Genomic DNA, 19,507 nt, shown 5'->3' with positions numbered 1-19,507 from the left:
TAAAAACACCAGTATAAAAGTCACGGAGAGCAGCCGCTGGGAGTCCTTTCAACCTAACATAAGCCTCTCAACACGGCTAAGAAGGGCTTAAATTAGCAAGTATTGTAATAGCAATATTTTGCCAAAACTCGGACTGGACGACGGATTGAGGAGAAAGCTCCCAAACATATTGAACTACAATAAAAAATATGGGGTGAATTAAAGTAAAATATAACATACGGATTATATCATTCGGAACACAATGTTTAAGTTTCCGAATTATGCCATCATGTTTTGCTAATATATTTGAAACTTTCACAATATGATTTTTAAATGAGAGTGATTCATCAACAATAATACCAAGGTATTGAACACTTGAAGTCCCCCATGTTGCAATGCTCCTAGCTTCAATTGAAGATATCCATGGATAATAATTACCAGACGTCCAAAAACTACAAAATTTGATTTATTATAATTAATAATAATCTTATTGCACCTCATCCAGAAAGATATCTTTTGAATAGTGTTAGAAAATGTAGCAACCAACATTTCAGTCGTTTTCGCCCACACAATTGGAACTGTGTCATCAGCAAACATCAGGAGAGAAACATTACTCTCTTTATTGGTAAAGTCTGAAACCTTATTCACAAGTGGCCGAAGAGAAGAAGAAAGATCATTAACAAAAATTGAAAATAATGAAGGGCCCAAACTTGACTCTTGGGGTACACCGCATCTAATTAGCAATGGTTGAGAAATTGAGCGAGATATCTTTATTCTTTGTAAACGACCAGAAAGAAAACTAATTACCAAATTGAGAAACTTTTCATTAAATCCATACATTCGTAACTTTTCAACAAGTATAGAATGATCCACTTTATCTAAAGCTTTAGTGATGTCAAAAAAATTGTTGCAATTCGGTAACCTTTATCAAGAGCTTGATTTATACAACTAGTTAAATATGCTATTGCCTGTTCCGTATTTAATTCTTTCCTAAAACCAAACTGATTAGGATGTGATATAATAAATTTCTCAAGATGTGAATAAAGTCTATTATTAATTAAATTTTCCATTATACGACTTAATAGGGGCTAAACTGAAATGGGCCTATACTTTAACACACTAGTCGTCTTGCCTCCCTTAAATAATGGGATCGCATTTACTTCATGAAGGTTACTTCATCTGTGATTTGATTTCTACCTGTTACACGTTTTTACATTGCTCTTTACATTTTGCTAAGACACTTGGCTATTTTCCAGTTTAATAAAAGCACTAAGGAAAGTTAAAACTTGAACCAGACATAAATTTCTCTGAGCTGGAGGGTACCTGCTGATCCCCTCAACCTCCCCCTCATAAACGTGCTCACACTTTTAAGTTTATGATTAAAATTGCTTCAAGTGTCTCACATCTGGAAACATTTATGCTTAAGATTATTTAATTACCGGTTGTAGGGGATTTGAGTAACGAGGAAGACGTAAAGAAAATTGTTGAAGAAACTGTTGACAGATTTGGAAAAATCGATGTTCTTGTTAACAATGCTGGAATCTTGGAACTTGGAAGCATAAAAAATACCTCACTTGAGCAGTATGACAAAGTCATGAATTTGAACGTAAGGTAAGCTGTTTTCGCAGTGCTTTTTAATTACGTCAAAACTGGTAATAATTTTTATATCGCTTTTGTTTATTCTGATGAAACGAAACAGTGTATATTTGGAGTGCTATTTAGGGCTTATATTGATGCTGGTTTTGGACTCTGTTTAAAGAATGAGAAAGGAGGTAGTCACTCCCAAAATGTTAACAAGGCGAGGAAACTTAAAAGGCCTACAAGACATGCACAAGGTCCGGCGTACTCTCCTCGGAAATAGCCTCCCCCTGTTTTTTTTTGTTTTTTTTTGTGAACGAGGATATTATCTCTTAATCGAATTTATCTATGGATTAGAAATTATTCATATAAAAATTCATCTAAATAAAAAATAAAATAAGAGTAAAAACTAATATAACTTTCAATATAAAAATTATAAATCATAATTATGAACTATGAGCAAGTTTAAGGATTAAATGGTGGGTTACTAGACTTAAATAACATTGAATTTTACGTACAATTCGAGTGTGAAAAGCTTGAATTGAATTTAATGTTGATAAGTACGAAATTGTATTCTTCAGCTTGAAGTAAGCTCTACCAGACGCAATTATTCTTACCATCAGTAGGATCAAGCCACTTGATCGCACAACTTGCCTTGGTCTCCTTATTAGCTCGTAAATAAAATAGGCACGGCAACTCTTATTAGTTCATATCGAACCTTGAATTGTGCATCCTTTGTCACGATTAAGCTGCATTTCAACCCCCTTCTGCTTTCAAAACCTTTTCCAATCTATTGCTCTACCTCTCTATTTATATATTACCAATTTGGAAAATTCTTATAAGTTCCGAGACATCGAAATTTCGCTCAGTTTTCTTCCAATTTGCGAAAATTCTGTTTTCGCTTCCCCTTCTTGACCCGCAATTCCAATGCTGTTAGAAATCAAGCATTTCTGACCTCATTATTTCCGTAGAAATGAAGCCTCTGTTCATAATATTCTATAACTGAAGCTGAACCTTAGCTGATCGCCAGTACTAACCTAGTAATTCATCTAATTATTTGTTGTGTTTTTAAATGGATGCTTCTCATTTGAATTTTAAGCTGACCTATCCTTGGTTTTGATGCTGACCCTGGAATTTATCAAAGTAATTGTCGCATTTAAAGTCTTTGCTGTGCGTTTAGTATGTTTTCATTTATTATATTCTTTGTTTATGCTCCGTGATTTTCCTTCTCTGTTTGAAGGGTTTTCAGATAATTAAATAGATCAATACCCAAGTCCTATCCAATCTATGGTTGACTTATAATTTGAATATCTTGTTTGTGTTACATTTTAACTCACAAAATTGGCTTTTATACTTCAGATATGATTAGGTTGGAATTCAAAGCATATGGAATTTGTGGTCATCTGTTTGAAGTTCTTGGAAGCTTTCTAAAAAATCGTACTCCCCTCGTAGCCTTCGGTGGGTTTACTTCCAATGAGTATTTAGTAAAATTGGGGGTTCCCCAGGGTAGTATCCTGGGACCGACACTTTTCCTCGTGTATATCAACGACATAGGGGACAGTCTCATTAATCCTATACAAAACTTTGATTATAATGCGTTGGTCCATGCTACTGGCAATAAACATGACAACCCTTTACAAGCTTCCCTGTTCCTACAATTGAATCCCCGGAGGTTAAAACGGGTCTGATACCTCTGTGATCAGCTACAATGTATCGAAGAATATGGAGCTACTAATCACTGGAATTGAAGGTTTGGTGTTGAGATGCTGACTTCGCATTTAAGGATTGAGCTATCAGGAGAGTGGACAAACTTCTTTTTTTGGGAATTTATATCTTCTCGGACCTCTCTTGAGACGGACTTCTGAATCGAACTTGATCCGCCTCTGCGAGAAAACTGGGTGCGGTTCGACGTTCTAAGCAATTAATACAATTCGGCTTGATTATTCCTCTGTCCAAGTAACCCGTTAGGCGTTTGTCAAATATGGATGGTTGCTTTTTACTGGGATCTCTAAGACCCAATTGGAATCACTTCAGGTAGTACAACATAAAAATTCAAGGAGAGTTTTAGTACTGATGAGGAATCTCAGTGTGATATTTGATGTGACGATAATATATTTCTTCTGAAAGCACATCCAGCACTCTCCCTCCGAATGGATATGTCTACCTGTATTTCCTTTTACCAAGTCAACACGGTAAACGCCCATAACATGGTACGGTCAGATTACATACAGAAGGAGACAACCTGCACTGAGTACTTGAAGAACAACTTTGTATGACGCCACACCTTCATTTCGAATGGTCTCCCGAGGGAGAATATTACAAAAAACAAATTAATTATTTCATTTAAATCGAAGTTTAGTGAAGCCAATTCTAGGGAGGAGACGAAGGTAAATGGTTGACTAATTGTAAATCATGCGGTAAGTGTTTAGTCGCCTAGCGGTATGAAAATTGTCATCAGGAGACCAGTCTTGTCGTCAATTGCTGGCATTTTACTCGTAAATAAATTATAAGGATAGTTAAGAGTCATTTGGAGCCACAAATTATCTGGAGAACTATCCACCGACATAAATTAGAAGAAGAAAAAGTAGAATATGGGGGAAACGATTGGAAACTGATGTAATAGGACTGTCGCGAGCTTTTTCCGGATGGTATTTGGCAAATTTTGGCATATACAGTGTGTGTTGAAGGGTAGAGACTAGAGCAAAACTAGTCACGGAAAAATATGAGAACTGTGAGGCAGAAAGGCTGCATCGTGGGAATATAGTAATGTCAATTCTATAGGGTTATCATGAAGCGTAATGTATGTAGATTGCTCGAATTTCATCGTAAAGCGCAGTACATATAGATTGCTTGAATTTCACCATTTTGCAGCATCTTGTTGTGATCAAAGCCAACGGTCCTGACAACATACCAGATGTTGTTCTCAAATCCTGCAGCGTCGAACTAGCTGGACCATTATCATTGCTTTTCCGAATATGCTTTCGTTCCGGAACCTTCCCACAAACATGGAAATCGGCCCATGTTGTACCTTCCCTACAGCCAGATTGCGATCCAACGAGTGTGGGCTCCTGTAGGCCTATTAGCCTCCTCTCCTGCGTTGGTAAAGTCTATGAGAGCGTCTACAATAAAACATTTCAACAGTTCCCGGATACAAACGACCTTCTAAGCGATCACCAATATGGATTCCGGAGGAAACGCTAAATATTAGACTGCCTAGGATCCCAGTATCAGAAGTGGATCGAACTTCTGGAATTGATTTACTTTACTTGACTTATGTCTCCTGCAGGGCGCTGCTCGGCGTAGAGAGTGACGTCTGCCTCCTCCATCCACTTCGGTCCATGACAAGCGTTTGCACATCGCTCAACCTGATATTTGCCATCGCCAGGAACTCAGACAGGCTGTCAGACCATCGTTTCTTCGGTCGGCCGCAAGGTCGCTTCCAACCGGCTTTGACAGGGTCGAAGTCATGGATCGTTTTCGCATGTATGTGCGGAGGTATTCTAAGCAGGTATCCGAACCATCGTAGTGTTCGCTCGGCTGCTTGGGTCGAAAACCGAGACTGCTTGGTGAGCTGCAGCAGCTTCTCATTGCTGACAAAGTCGAACCATTGTAGACCTTCGAGTCTCCTCATGCTCTTTGACTGAAAGAAATCAATTGCCTTGAGGGTTGCGGCTGAAGCTTGCCACGTCTCAGCCGCATAGAGCATCACAGAGCCAACGAGGGCGTTGAAAATCCGCAGCTTCGTAGTGCGACTGATGTTTGGTTTTCGCCAGAGGTGACGGTTCAGTCTGCCCATGGCAGAAGACGCTTTGGATATTCTCGCTTGTAGTTCAGAAGGAAGTGAGCCATCTGAAGAAATTATGGAGCCCAGGTAGGTGAACCTTTGGACAACTTCGATGCTAGTGGTGCTGTCCAGGCTAACTGAAGGATTGGCAGCAGGAGAGGATGGGTCAATGGCCATGATTTTCGTTTTAGTCCAGTTTATCTGCAGTCCTACTTTTGCAGCCTCTACTCGTAGGATTCGAAGCGCTTCCAGCAACTGCTCCATGGAGTCCGCCAGAATGGCCAAGTCATCGGCAAAATCAGCATCTGTAATGACACGATCTCCAAACTTGAGTCCAAAGCTGAGACGTGAAGTAGTCCTTGTCATAACGTAGTCTATGATGACATTGAAGAGCTCTGGGGCAACTGCACATCCTTGGCGTACTCCTGTCGTGATTTGGAAGAACGGGCTGCGGCGGCCGTTCACTTGAACACAGCTCTCCGTCCCATGGCGTAGAGCTTTGAAGAGTCTGCAGTATTTCTCAGGGAGTCCTGTCGATTCTAGAATCCGCCAAAGAGCTTTTCGGTCCACTGAGTCGAACGCAGCACATAAGTCAACGAAGGTAAAAAAAGCTTTTTGTCGGAAATCCGTGGTTTTTTCTATGATTTGTCGGATCGTAAAAATCTGCTCGATGATTAAACGGTCCGACATGAAACCAGCTTGCTCCGGTTACTGGACTTTACAAATGATATTTCGACATTGATCTAATAGGACCATTGAGAAAATTTTTCCTGGGACAGACAGTGGGGCTTTTTCACGGTAGTTCGAGCAGTTGCTTCTAAAACCATTTCTCTTCCCTTAAGGGATAATGACATCCTTCCGCCAATCTTCGGGAATTATCTCGGTTTTCCAGATTGTAGAGAACAGGGTGTGGAGAAACAGGGGCATAACAGGACCTGCATATATTAGCAGCTCCGCACTCAGGCCACAGACACCGGCAGCTTTATTGTTCTTGAGCCTTTTTACTGCATTTCCAATTTCTGATGGGCTGAAAGGCTCGTCTGGAGGAGCATCTGTTTCGGATCTTGGACTGCCAGGTTGGCTGGGATTATCAGTAGGAGGCATAGACGGGCTAGTGTTGTTCAAGAGTGAGCAGAAGTGGTCCTTCCACCGCTCGAGACAAGAACCCTCATCAGAGAGAAGTGTCCCATCCCTGGATAGGACGGGTCCCAATGCTGGTGTTTTATTTTCTGTAAATTGCGGAGGTGCTTGAACAGGCTACCCATGTCTTTCTTTTTTGCTGCTAGTTCGATTTCATCGGCTTTCCTTGCAACAAACTGAGTTCGGTCTCGGTGAATAAGTCTGTTCCGCACTCCATTGAGCCTTCGATAGGTGGCCATGTCCCCAAGAAGTATTGCCCTCCGCCTTTGCTCTATGACCTGCAGTGTTTCGTCAGTTAGCCACGATTTCTTCGGGAAACTCCGCTTGCCAAGCACCAGCTGTGCTGCTTCGCTGGTCTGTGATTTAAAATACTTCCAGGCGTCTTCGCTGTTGTTGAGTGTGCCCAGGAGCTCAGAGCGATTTGATATCTCAACACTATACTTCTGGCGAGTATATGGCTCCTTTAGTTTCCCAATATCCGCTGCTACTGGTTTTCTTTCCGATCGCTGTGCATGGAGGCGAAGCTGGACATCAGCACACACAAGCCTGTGATCTGCATTTCCGAGCTCTGCTGATCTGTAAGTTCTGCATGGAACTTCTGGAATTGGGGTATCACATTAGGCTATTGTCATTTGACATTGCCAAAGCTTTCGACAGAGTATGGCTTCGTGGCCTACTAAAGAAACTCCATGCGTACGGTGTTTGTGAATGTCTGTTAAGAGTGATTGAGAGCTTTTTTCAGATCGTTCACTGCGGATTGTCCTCGACGGGTTTATTTCCTGCGAATATTCAGTGAAAGCAGGAGTTCCCAGGGCAGTGTCTTGGGACCTACACCCTTCCTTATCTAAATAAATGAAATAAGAGACAACCTTGCAAGCCCTCTGCATCACTTTGCCGACGATACCATGACACACTCAGCCGTCCCAAAACACGAAGACCCAACACAAGCTTCCGTTTCCCTACACATGGATCTTTATAAAATCGAAAAGGGGTCTGATACATGGATGATCAACTTTAATGCATCAGAAACAAAGGAGCTTCTTATTACCTGATCAAAGGTGCCGTGTGAACAACCCAGTTTCATTTTCAAAAATGAAACTAGAAAGAGAGTCGACGAGCTTCGTCTACTGGGGATTCATTTTTCCACCGACCTCTCTTGGAATAATCTTGATCGGGTGATAGCCTCTTGCGCAAGAAAGCTTCGAGTGACTCTTCACTGCGAAAACATTCTTCCATTCAGCTCGATTATCCCACTTTACAAGTCCTGCATCAGACCCACAGCTGAATATGGATGCCCGCTATATGCTGGTGCCCCAAAAACGCTGTTGGAACCACTCCAGAAGATCCAGAATATGACAAACAGGGATGGCTGTGCCTCTAGACATGACTCGCTCCAGTCTCTAAATGAAAGGTTTGATGTAGTGGCGATGGCTGTTTTCTACAAGTGCATGAATTCGCCTCCCTCGGACGAGCTCTCCCGCATTGTCCCCCCTTTGTCCAAACGACAAAGCAGATGCGAAGGCACACAGCTCTGTCCAATCATCTAAAGGAATACACGCCAAGAGCAGAGTATTTTAAGAAGGGCTGCATCAGGTGTTGCATTTCTATCTGGGAAGATCTTCCTGGGGATATTATTATTGCAAATCTCTCTGTTGACTCCTTCAAAAGAAGGTTCAGCAGACATTTAAAACCTCGAGATTTAGATACGAGGTAAAAGAATAGTGGAATATCAGATACCTTTAAGTATCTGTCACCGTGAATATAGGAATAAAAAAAAAAAAAATTATAAGTATATCTGCATACAAGAGGGGATGGAAGACTGGGAATTTACCTTGAAATTGGTTCGAAGCCCGTCAGAAAAATGGGGGGGGGGAGTAGGCATGATTATTGTAGCTATAATGTATCGGCATTGTGTTCTCCAGATAAATCTTATAAACTCCTGTCCATGTTCCTCATGGGCACTGGACATGTGTGCACTTATGAATACGGGCTTGGAATCCCTGTTTAGGCATATCTTTAATGCCCTTTCGCCAAGCGCTAAATTCGGATCCGTTATTTGTGCAAAGAAGTCACAACAAGATCAACATAGTGGAAAGGATACAGAGGTGGGAAAAGCATCTGGTGAGAAGAAAAATCAAGGTGGGATTAACAATTTTTGAGAAACATTATTGTTGTTATTCTATTATTATGATTATTATATATTTTATTCATTAGATCCTTTTCAGGTCCATCTATCAATTAACTATGCTAGCAGTTCCATATCTTGTTAAAAGTCAAGGATCAGTTGTTAACGTTTCAAGCGTTAATGGAATCCGTTCAGTACGTTATGTCTTCTTATATTTATTAGGATAGGCCTAGGAGTAGCTTATAGAAAAAAAATAACGTTTTTCAGAACTTTTCATGCAGAAGTTTTGGTCCAGATTCTAGCTACCCTCTGCGTCTTCTCCTCCAAAATATCATAACTTTTCCCATATTCTACGAGAACAGATTATTTGTGATGATTAAGAACTTTTTGAAGACAGTTAGAGGTAAACCAGTATATTAAAATTTGTTGACTATCAAACCAATAGCCGTCCTCAGCGAAATAGAAAAAAAAACTGTTGCAATACCATAATAGCTCGTAACCAAAAACTCCTCAATAACAATTGGTTTAAGGATGTTTCGTTCTTGTATAGTAGAAATGCAATCTGGTATTTGTAGGTGATTCCCACTCCCTCCATATAGTTGTCTATTTATCTGTGCCTTTGAGCATGCCTTCTCTTCATAAAATAATAGCTGACTGGGCTCTTAAATGCTTAATACGTTGTTTACATATAGAAAAATATAGAATATCGATAATATCTAGACCATCTAGGATCTAGATTATCGATAATTTTTAAATTATAATTTAAAATAGCTAGATCGTAGAATTCCATTTATTCCATTGGCATTTTGAAAAAAAAAGAAATACTACCATCTAACCATAGTGCAAAAATGATGTTGTAAAAATTTAAATTCTTTATCTCATCTGTTATGTCATGTTTGCTGCGAAACATCAATACTGGCCGAAATAAGGCAAATATACTATCGATTGAAAATATGAGACGGCCAATCGGTGAAAACTATCGGAAAGTTATCTAAGTAGACCATACTACTTCGCTGCATTCCTCTCTCAACAAATATGCATTCCATACAAAATGAACGTTACCTTACCAATTTAATCTTACCAATTTTACGTTAATCTTACCAATTAAAGAATAAGAGCTTGAGAAAATTTGCCTGATTTTCGAGAACAGGGGGAACCACCCCTTAAAAGTCATAGAATCTTAATGAAAATCATATCATCATATTTTAAATATATTTTTAAAAAAGCACAATTAAAAATTCGGTTATCTTTCTTCTGTTTGCCTTCTGTTATGTCTTATAAATATGTCTAGAAGAATAGACCTGTGATTTCTCTAGGCCTCACAGGTCTATTCATCTAGTAAGCCTCTATGCATTTCAATTACTTAGTTTCCTATGATTTCCTGTTCTGGCGTGGCCTCTCTGCTGCTGTTGCGAACCTAACAGATCAAATATCAGGGAATAATTCACCTTGATATTCATAAAAACATTTTAAATTACGTAGAGACAACTCTATCAGGATGTTTAATTGTTGTAAATCGCTTCTTTGTGTTTGTAAGTTAGATAGTAGAATTTTTTCTTCTAGGTGTAGTGGAGTTTGGTAATGTGGCTAGTTTCAGTCATATGAGATACCGTATAAACTTCCCCTAGCTTTATCAATTAATTGTCTAATCCGAGAATAAAAGAAGGCCTTACCTCGAAGCGTAAACCGAGGGGAATTACCAACAGTGACAAATGAATATTGGATTTTTTAGTTCAAAATGTACGGAACAAAATGTACGGAACAAAATTTAGGGTTCCTAAATTTTATTTATTTGGAGGATTAAACCTATCTATCCTAAAATTCTTGAAACAGCTGACTTTTCGCTTGCCATACATGAAATATGACGCAAAAAAACATGAAAAAAACTCAAAATTCAAACTCTTTCCATTTAAGAGATACTGGTCTATCGAAAGACTTGGATCTAAAGCTATCTTAGTTTCCTCTTTGAGAACCCTCCCCCCCCCACCCGCCTCTTATAATAGTTATTTTACATATTTTCTTTCTACCTTCATTTTAGTTCCCTGGTGTGCTGGCTTATAATATATCAAAAGCTTCTCTTGACCAGTTTACTCGATGTGTTGCTCTGGAGCTGGCCCAGGATAAAGTGCGAGTGAACAGTGTAAAGTAAGTACTGCTTCACTTCCGAAGCCATAGAAATTTCAGTTGTGCTATTTTAGATTGTTTTGACCTACAAAAAAGCAAATTCAATATATCAACCCTTCCACAAGCTATACTCCTAGCTAGTGAGAGGCTATCCTCCTAGAATTTGCTGTTGCGCCGATTTAGTGCTGAAAAATGACGCTGGATGGTAGGCGATATTTTTGTGATGATCATTTTGATTGCTTTAATATCTTGCTACGTATTCTAATATTTACTATACTGCTAAAGGAACCGTAAAAAAAACCCTACAAAAATATGCAAGAAACAGCTTCTTCCTCAATTTTTGATAAGATAGGAGGCCAGCTGGTGGAAGTGTCCATATGTAATTGGGTACAATTTGTCATTTAAATCAGAACTATATTCTAAACTTTGATTCCAAAGCTGGAGTATGCGTTTTGCAATATATCGGTTCAAAATATTGTTTTTGAGCGAAGAATATAAAATCAAATGATGGAAAGATTGAAACTTTTAGTCACTTCACAGAGCAGCAGCTCCTCTGTGAAACCAGCTCCTCTTCAATCTTAAAGGTGACAACCTAACGTTCGATCTAAAGTCGAAGCCCTTGTTTTAGCGTCTACTTCCTTTTTTCTTTTTAAGGTATACTGAGCAATTTCAACTGGCTAGGAATTATAGGTATTTCGTAAAAATTGAATTCATGTGCTAACTAGTAATGTCTCACCATCTAATGAAGAGAACCTAGTCCCCAGTACACTAGTTTTTTCTTACTATATTTTATTACTTTTTTTTTACTGAAAAAAGTAAGTTTCCTTTGCACCCCATCAAAACTTACACAAAAATGAAAGATTTTTTCTTTTGTTTTTATTTTTTACTGCAGTAGTCTGTAAAAGACTTTGTAACCTTTTCTGTAACATACACACAATTTTCATATTGTTTTACATAACATGCACGAAGATGAAAAAAAACCCTGGAGCAATCAAAGAAGCTTTTCTTGACGCCGTAGTTATAATAAGCTATTCCCTAGAAACAGTGTTGACTTCTTGAAAAACTTGACAAACTTCAAGTAATACCTAATTCCCAAATCAAGACACTTGAGAGGAGTCATGGGCTTCCTCCCGGTCTTTAATGGGTAATTTCTTATATTTTCAGTATAATTCACATATTTTTGTTAGTTCCCCCCCCCCCCCACCGAATCCTATCACTGGGTAACTGCCTAGAATAGATATACGAGATAATTCCTCTCGTAACTGATAATTCCATATGGTTCATTGACGTAATTTGTTTAAACGACTTGTTATTAAAGTGACTTCAAATTTAGCCCTCACGGGGACAGGCTGAATTTACATGAGGTATTGTCGCTTGTTTGTTAATATTTTTTATAAGTTCATATTTCATTCGCGATTTTACGTTTTTCCTATTGATATATCGTATTTTCTAAATAATTTGTTTATTGTTCTTTTTAAATCAAAGTAATTAGGGGACGGTTTACAAGCAAATTCAAAGCACTAAAAATCGATGTTGCCGAGGTTTTGTGTAATTTTTCTAGATTTTTTTGTATTGACATTCATTTTAGTTTTTTCTCTAGTCAACAAAATGTAATAGTTCAATCATTAAAAAAGATAATAAGTATGAGGTTCTTTCAATAAAACCTGTCAATTCACTAAAATATACGGGGGGGATAAGGGTATTTTTTCATTAAAAAAAACAACTACTAAGATACAAAGGAAGGTATTTTTCAAACTCTAGGTTTTCTTTATAATTGCTTTCTCTATTCTCTTCTTTGGCTAGTCTATAAACTAAAAAAAGCTTACTTATTAATCACCAATCAGGCACATATGAAGGAAAATATCAGGCTTGCGGCCTCCCAAAAATGTTGATTTTCTGTAATTTTGCCTGCAATATCTATTATTTTTCGTATAATTCCCATTTTATGAAGTTGTGTCTCACTTTTAAATGCACGCCCTCTCCAGGCTCAAATCTTGTGCACGTGCCTTGTGATGATTCTGGTCATTTTTATTTTATATTAAAACAAGTTCAAAGCTTGATATAGATATATTGTAATTGCTGAGCACAGTTTATAGAATTAGCAGTATGATCATACCTTATCTCACCCATTATAAAAACCCGGACCAAGGTGCGAGTGCTCCAGAGAACGTTTTTGCAGATATAAAAATAAGCGGCATTAGATCTTTTCACGGGTAGACAAGTCAGATTTCTCTTGGACACGAAACAAGTGGAAACCTGCTATTACGAATAATGCACTTTGTAACCATTTCTCATTGATTGACGGAAACAGACTAACCCGCTAATGCAGAAATAAGTGGGAGGAGCTTTTTGTTCGTACCGAGAATGAAGACCAAAAATGATCTGCGATAAACTTACTGGATAATTCTAAAAACTGTGTTGCTGAGGGTCAATTCAGTAAAAAGTATAATACCTCGAAACTAAATCAATATATCATCCTAACTCCATTGATGGATTGAGGAAATGGAGCTTTCTTAACTAAGCCAAGGACGGCACTAGACAAAGGGGACTTTGTGGAAGGCGTTTCACAAAGAAACGGTACAGGTCGTCTTCTAGAATATACTAGAATTTCCTCGCTTGAAACCTCTATTACAAGCGATATTAGAACTCTTCATTTTTGAGTGTATATTTTGTCAGAAAAGTGTAAATGCCAAACGGCTTTGATGCTCTGATACGGGTTGAAAAGTTCTTCAACCAAGCAAAAAAGTTCTCGTTCAAATCGAGCAGAAATTAACATGAGTAGGGCTTAACACCCAGGGACGTAATTTGATATGGGGCCTGGGGGCAACTGCTTCCACAGGATCCAAGTCCCTCCTGACCCAAGTCTGGGGGGGGGAATTAGTCCTCATCAATACCAGACCTCGGGTACTAGTTAGCGAAAACACAGCATTGAGTCTAGGCTAGCCTACCTCCAAGAAAAATTTATTCGGATATCCTAGGCTAAGCCTAGTTTAACCTTAGCCTATGTATTTACAAGCTGATTTTTAGTGTCTATAGGCTAAGGGAAGAAGAATACAAGCCTGTACATACAGTATAGTTACAATATAGTTTTATAATTTACAGTTTTATTAGTTGGTCTACTATGATCCAGTTTGAAATAGTAGTTGATTAACCAAAGGTTTAAAAGTTTCAAGAGTTAGAATTCGTTTCCTTGCTGCATTTCCCTTAGCCCTCCCCATATTGAAAGTCACAGAAAAAAAAACATTGAAAAAAAACCCCATTAAAATCCATTGAAAAAACTAAAAGTCAGGTTAGTGCCTCAATCTAAAAATGATTAAGTTCAGCGTTTCAGCAATTGTGAAATTATTCGCATTTAACCAATATTACTGTGTAATTAAAATCAAAAATATTTTACAGTACCTATTTATAACTTTTATGCTGATTATAATTAGGGACGGAGAATTTCGGGGCCATGAAAACACTGGTCTAGGCTACACTTAAGAAAACGTACCATTCTGCTTATTAAAAATGGTGGTTACCATAACAATGAAATAAGATAGAGAAACTATTGGCTAGAATATAGATTACTTCTGGAGCTGCTAGTACTTCGGGAGTCGGCCTTTAAACTGTATTTATACATTAGCTTGTAAAGACTAAGCATATAAGCTAATAAGGAGTCAGATAGCAAAGGAAATATTTTAGGACATTCTTGCCTAGCTCTTGATATTCAGCCCCATTTTTTCTTTCGTGTGTAATTGTTTTTGTGTGCATGTACGTGTGTTTGTGCGTATCCTTAAAATAATCTAAACGAATCGAGCTAGAAACATGAAAAATCTTGTAGAATAATTTCAGAACCATGAGAATGGTTCATAATCCGTATGAGCATAATCTATATGGATTGAGGAAATGGGGCTTTCTTAACTAAGCCAAGGACGGCCCGAAATTTTGTTATTATGGTTAAGACTTCCACGTGTTAAGAGAGGTTTGGAATTATTTTTGAGGGATGTTCTTGCGTAAAGTTTTCAAGCATACGAAAAAGTTTGTAAGTAAACTGTTCCATGGTGGTGTAATAAACTATAGATTCTTAGCAAAAAAGGAAGAAGAATTGATTCCTGGATACTTGCTACATTAAACATAGTAACGCAAAGCATGATTTGCTATAAGATTTTATTCCTGCCAAAAAAATCAATAAAACTTGACCAATAACCTCAAAATTGGAAAAATAATTTTTATGTTCTTATCGAAATAACATTTGTTAATATTCGGTAGTTCATGTACTTGGACACAAGGCAGCCATAAGCTATTAAAAATTAGTAGAAGAATTAGTCATGGTTCCTTTATTTAATTCTGCTTGGCCGTTCAAGAGTAAAAATGGCTTCATGAGAATTTCTGGCTCAAGCCCGAATGGATTCAAAGCAGCTTCAGATAGGAATTTCTGCATCAGATGTTCTTGAGTTTCCTTGGCAAGGGATTCTACCTCCTGAATTTCTTCTTCTGAGGGAGGGAGTGGTACAGGACTCATCCTTGGATAACTGTTGCAATCCCATGTTCTCACTTTTGAAATATTTTCAATGTCACTTTGCATTTGGCATTTAATCCTTTCAGCTTTGCCCACTATATCCTGGTATATTTGTAAAATAAGTTTTGCTGATTCTCTGTTGAGTTTTTTTGGTACAATTCCAGTGGACAAGTCTCCCAAATAGGAGTAAATGTTTGCAAAATCTACTCCTCCACTCTTCTCAGGCAATGAATGGTTCTCAAATTTTGCTATAAAATCAAGTGCTTGTGGCAATGTATTTGCTTTATCAGCTTCAGTTCCTTTCAAAAGAAGTTTTTCTAACCACATTTCAACATAAGTTTTGTTCTCTTCTTTGTCCCATTTCAGCACATTTGTATTTGACACATGCCTAGAAGTTGATGTAATTGTGGCAAGAAAGGTTCTAATAGAGTTTGTGTCCTTACCTGGCAGCTTTCTCTTCAATAAATCGTAGTCATTGACCCCTGTCCATCCATGCTCTTCAAAAAAATTCGTAAGCTTTTTGATATCTTCTGTATTCCATCTACGATAACATTCTTTCTCTGAAGTTTTCAAAACATTTTCGTTTGCAGGAGTAAAACCTTTGATTTTTATATTTTTCCTTTTCTCCGTTCTCCCACTTGAGACTCGAGATATGCTCGGCTTTTCTGACATTTGTACTTTAGCTTTGTTAAATTTAAAATGATCCTCCTCCTGTTGTAACTTTTTGTTTATATCTCTGATGACGTCATCCCAGGTATACATAAATGACGTCATAATAAGTTCCCTGTTTAAATAAATTGTGTCCCAATGGCGTCATAAAGAATATCAATAAACGGGTTTAGGTCAACCTGCTTGGTGTCTGAAGCCAGCAAAAGTATTCCCATTTTTTTTTCATGAACTTATGTAGAGGTCGTCTTCTAGAATATAGATGAAGCAATACTGTACAGTTTTATTAGTTGGTCTATTATGAGACAGTTTGAAATCGTAGTTGATTAACCAAAGTGTATTTGTTTCCCAGCTGTATTTCCCTTTGCCCTCCCCTATTGAAAGTCAGAGAAAAAAAAAACTAAAAGAAAAACATTAAAACCCATTGAAAAAACCAAAGTCAGGTTAGTGCCTCAATCTAAAAATGATTAAGCTCAGATTTTCAGCAATTGTGAAATTATTCGCATTTAACCAATAGTACTATCTAATTAAAATCAGAGATATTTTACAGTACCTATTTACAACTTTTATGCTGATCATGATTAGGGATATCAGGAGTAGTACTAGTCAGGAGAGATTTTCTGGTCCATGTAAACACTGGTCTAGGCTACACTTAAGAAAATGTACCATTCTGCTTATTAAAAATGGGGGTCACCAAGACAATGAAATAAGATAGAGAAAGTATTGGCTCGAATGGAAATTACTTCTGGCGATGCTAGTACTTTGGGAGTCGCCCTTTAAACTGTATTTATACATTAGCTCGTGAAGACTAAGCATATAAGCTAAGAAGGAGTCGGGTAACATACAAAATATTTTAGGACATTCTTGCCCAGCCCTTGATATTCAGCCACATTTTTCTTTCGTGTGTAATTGTTTTTGTGTGCGTGTACGTGTGTTTGTGCGTATCCTTAAAATAAGCTAAACTAATCCAGGTAGAAACATGGAAAATCTTGTAGAATAATTTTGGAACCATGAGAATGGTTCATAATCTATATAAATCTGAAAAACATAAGCTAAAATACTGGAATATGGCGTCTTGGCAACAAGTGTGGGACGACAAAAAGGCCCGAGCTGCCCTGACCGTTGTGAGTGACACAAGTGGAGAGAGGCAAAAAAGCTAATGATGCCCTTTTTGGCCATATTTTTTTTGTGTTTTTTCTGTCAATTGTTAATTGTAATTTTTTCAATATGTGAATTGTCTTTTTCATTTTCCGTCTCTGATATTGTTTGACAAAATGATCCTAAATAAATATGGAACGTCTAACCGTTTCCGTGGTTCAAGACTATTGTATGTAGTAACGCTAAATTTCCAACTAGCCCGTTTCAATTTTTTCCTAAGTGTTTTGTTTATTTTTTTTTTCCTGACTTTTCCTCTTTTCCCTGATTTAAGACTTAATGATTGTGTTGAATAGATTTGTAGTTCTAGACGGGCTGTGTGATAAAAAAGAAAAAGTGCCAGCAATATTTTTGTTAGAAATTACCCCAAGAATTGCTGGGATTCCTCTGATGTATTTGGAAGAATTACATTAGTCATGAATTCGGTATTTTTTAAATTGGGCGAGTTTTGGATTAGGGTATCGCGGCAAAACTTTTAATCGGTCATTACAAAAAGATAAGAGTTTTTCCATTGTGCTGACACAAAAATATTTTAAACTGTGTGTTTGGATTCTAAGATACAGGCTGAAGTGTTCGATCGTGACTAAAAAATTTGTTGTTTTAGAGACATTGGTAGCTTTAGACACTTAAAAATAATAGTTCTGCATACTCGTCCTGTCAATTTCTGCTCATAGGTTAAGGGTTGGAGAAAACGGCAATATTTTGAGTTTTGTAACATTTAGCCCTGGAATTTTCCAGCTAGAAAATTCTAAAAACTAAAAAACAAGTTAAGATATAAATATTAGGATGGGATTGAGACTTTAAATAGAGTTGATCAACTTGTGATGAAAATCGTCAAATACTATTTTTAATAAGTGATGGCTCTGTAATCACCAAAATAGAAGAAACCCAAAAAATAATTCCTTTTCCTTTTTATAATTCCTTTTCCAGAATAGTTCCTTTTCAGTCCTGGTGTGATAATCACTGACGTGCACCGGAGAGCTGGTTTGGACCAAGAACAATATGCAAAGGTAAGCTAGTGTGTAATAAACTAATGTTCCTATTTTTTAGTCCCGGTGTGATTGTTACTGAGCTCCAAAAACGAGGAGGGCTTACACAAATCGTGTATGAACAGGTAAAAAATTGACATATTATAATTTTTCGTCAGTTTTTTCTTTGATTAAAGGTTTATGTCCTTAGCTAAAATTAGAAAGAGTTCGAAAATTTAGTTTGCCAGAAATGACTTAGGTAGAAGAGTAGAAATCGCATTTTAGTGTGGTGAGGCTACTTCAAACCTGGGCCACACTTTACTTAAAAGATAGCTTTTCTGGTGGTATTAGTTTTCATTATATAAGGACTGAGTAAACATAGTACAAAGACTGATCACCTTTAGTAATACAATGTTTATTTTTCTTTAGAAACTGTTTTTTAAGCAACGTGTTTTCCAAGTCTTATTTTAAAACGAGTTCCCGGGACAGGTCCGGGGAGTGTGGAGGGGTTCAACTTTAAAAAAGGTCTTATTTTAACCAATGCCTTATCAGCATTTGTCCGTAGTTTTAAACATAATATGCAGTTTTGACCAGTAAATCTCCCCTGGCATGTAGTTTTGGATGTAACCTGGCGTAGCCTACAAAAAAATGTTTTCCTTTTGGTTGAAGCAGTCTAGACCAGTGGTGAGTCACTATTTTATTTATGCTCGCTTAGACCATCAATTTCTTTTCTTTGAAATTTGTTTCACCTGCTAATTGGAAGAATTAGTAATTATTTATTTTCACGAGTTCCATTGATTAATTTATAATGTGATATGTTACTTGTATTCCAAAAAAAAAACTGTTGGTGCACTACGCAAGGGCGCCGGCAGAAAATTTCCCTGGGGGGGGGGAGGGGGGCAAGCGCCAAAATATCAATGGTGGTTGGGTGGCAGGGAATATATTTCAGGATTTTTTTTCGTAGGAATAAGTTTATTTTTAAATATATTTAGGAAAAAACTCAAATAAAAAGAGCAATGAAATTGCCTGCAAAATGAAACAAAATACAACAAATTTTAAACCGCAAGAATTCCTGGCAAAGGGATCAATTTGTTTAATCAATAGTATGTCTAATTATTATGCATTTAATCTTAAAAGAAAACCTAACTCAAATCTAAATTACAGAAAGATTGCTTTCGTAGATTATAACAGATGAAGGCTTGTCGTTATGCAATTTCCTACGCCTTAGAATAGTTTACAGAAGGAGAAGAGATACTCAAAAATCATCCTGCCTGCATAGATACCACGTTTTTGATTTTATAACGGCCATGTAAAATGTACCTCTTTCATAACAGGACAATTCTTCTTCTCGAACTTAAATCCCTTAAATGATATATTCAGATTTTGAAAGAAAAATAGAATAGCGAAAGAAAAACAAAATTTAAACTTACTGTGCAGCTGTCAAATTAACTCTCTTTCTATTGTCCTATTCAACTAAATAAAATGAACAG

The 19,507-nt window shown here is 37.4% G+C and overlaps 3 protein-coding genes across 4 annotated transcripts in view; 2 read left to right on the top strand and 1 right to left on the bottom strand.

The window, feature by feature from the left end:
• The window catches only part of TM9SF3 (transmembrane 9 superfamily protein member 3), a 696,120-nt gene that overhangs the window by 235,837 nt on the left and 440,776 nt on the right, over nt 1–19,507 (top strand). The gene's annotated exons all lie outside the window — the stretch shown is intronic.
• LOC148955151 (uncharacterized) overlaps nt 1–19,507 on the top strand; it is a 41,646-nt gene that overhangs the window by 7,801 nt on the left and 14,338 nt on the right. The window contains exons 3-6 of one of the 2 annotated variants that reach the window (XM_089100595.1): nt 1,428–1,590; nt 8,707–8,800; nt 10,645–10,751; nt 18,100–18,163. In XM_089100595.1, the coding sequence (XP_088956721.1) occupies nt 1,428–1,590; nt 8,707–8,800; nt 10,645–10,751; nt 18,100–18,163 (428 nt within the window). Of the gene's footprint in view, nt 1–1,427; nt 1,591–8,706; nt 8,801–10,644; nt 10,752–17,995; nt 18,060–18,099; nt 18,164–19,507 lie in introns of both variants that reach the window. The other variant, XM_089100599.1, reaches the window with a different exon arrangement.
• Nucleotides 15,013–16,102, bottom strand: LOC148955152 (uncharacterized). Its single transcript, XM_089104818.1, has one exon. It carries the CDS (start codon nt 16,000–16,002, stop codon nt 15,013–15,015), a length of 990 nt encoding a protein of 329 aa, XP_088960944.1. The 5' UTR covers nt 16,003–16,102.

This window comes from Artemia sp. Qi Xiang Cuo, chromosome 2 (assembly GCF_049724085.1).
Source record: "Artemia sp. Qi Xiang Cuo chromosome 2, ASM4972408v1, whole genome shotgun sequence".
Taxonomy (NCBI): domain Eukaryota; kingdom Metazoa; phylum Arthropoda; class Branchiopoda; order Anostraca; family Artemiidae; genus Artemia; species Artemia sp. Qi Xiang Cuo.
Note: the sequence above shows the minus strand (reverse complement) of the source record. Positions and strands in the feature narration are given on the sequence as shown.

Bases quoted from the DNA above. Each gene is read 5' to 3' on its own strand.
- LOC148955152 (XM_089104818.1), bottom strand. From the start codon at position 16,002: ATGACGTCATTTATGTATACCTGGGATGACGTCATCAGAGATATAAAC.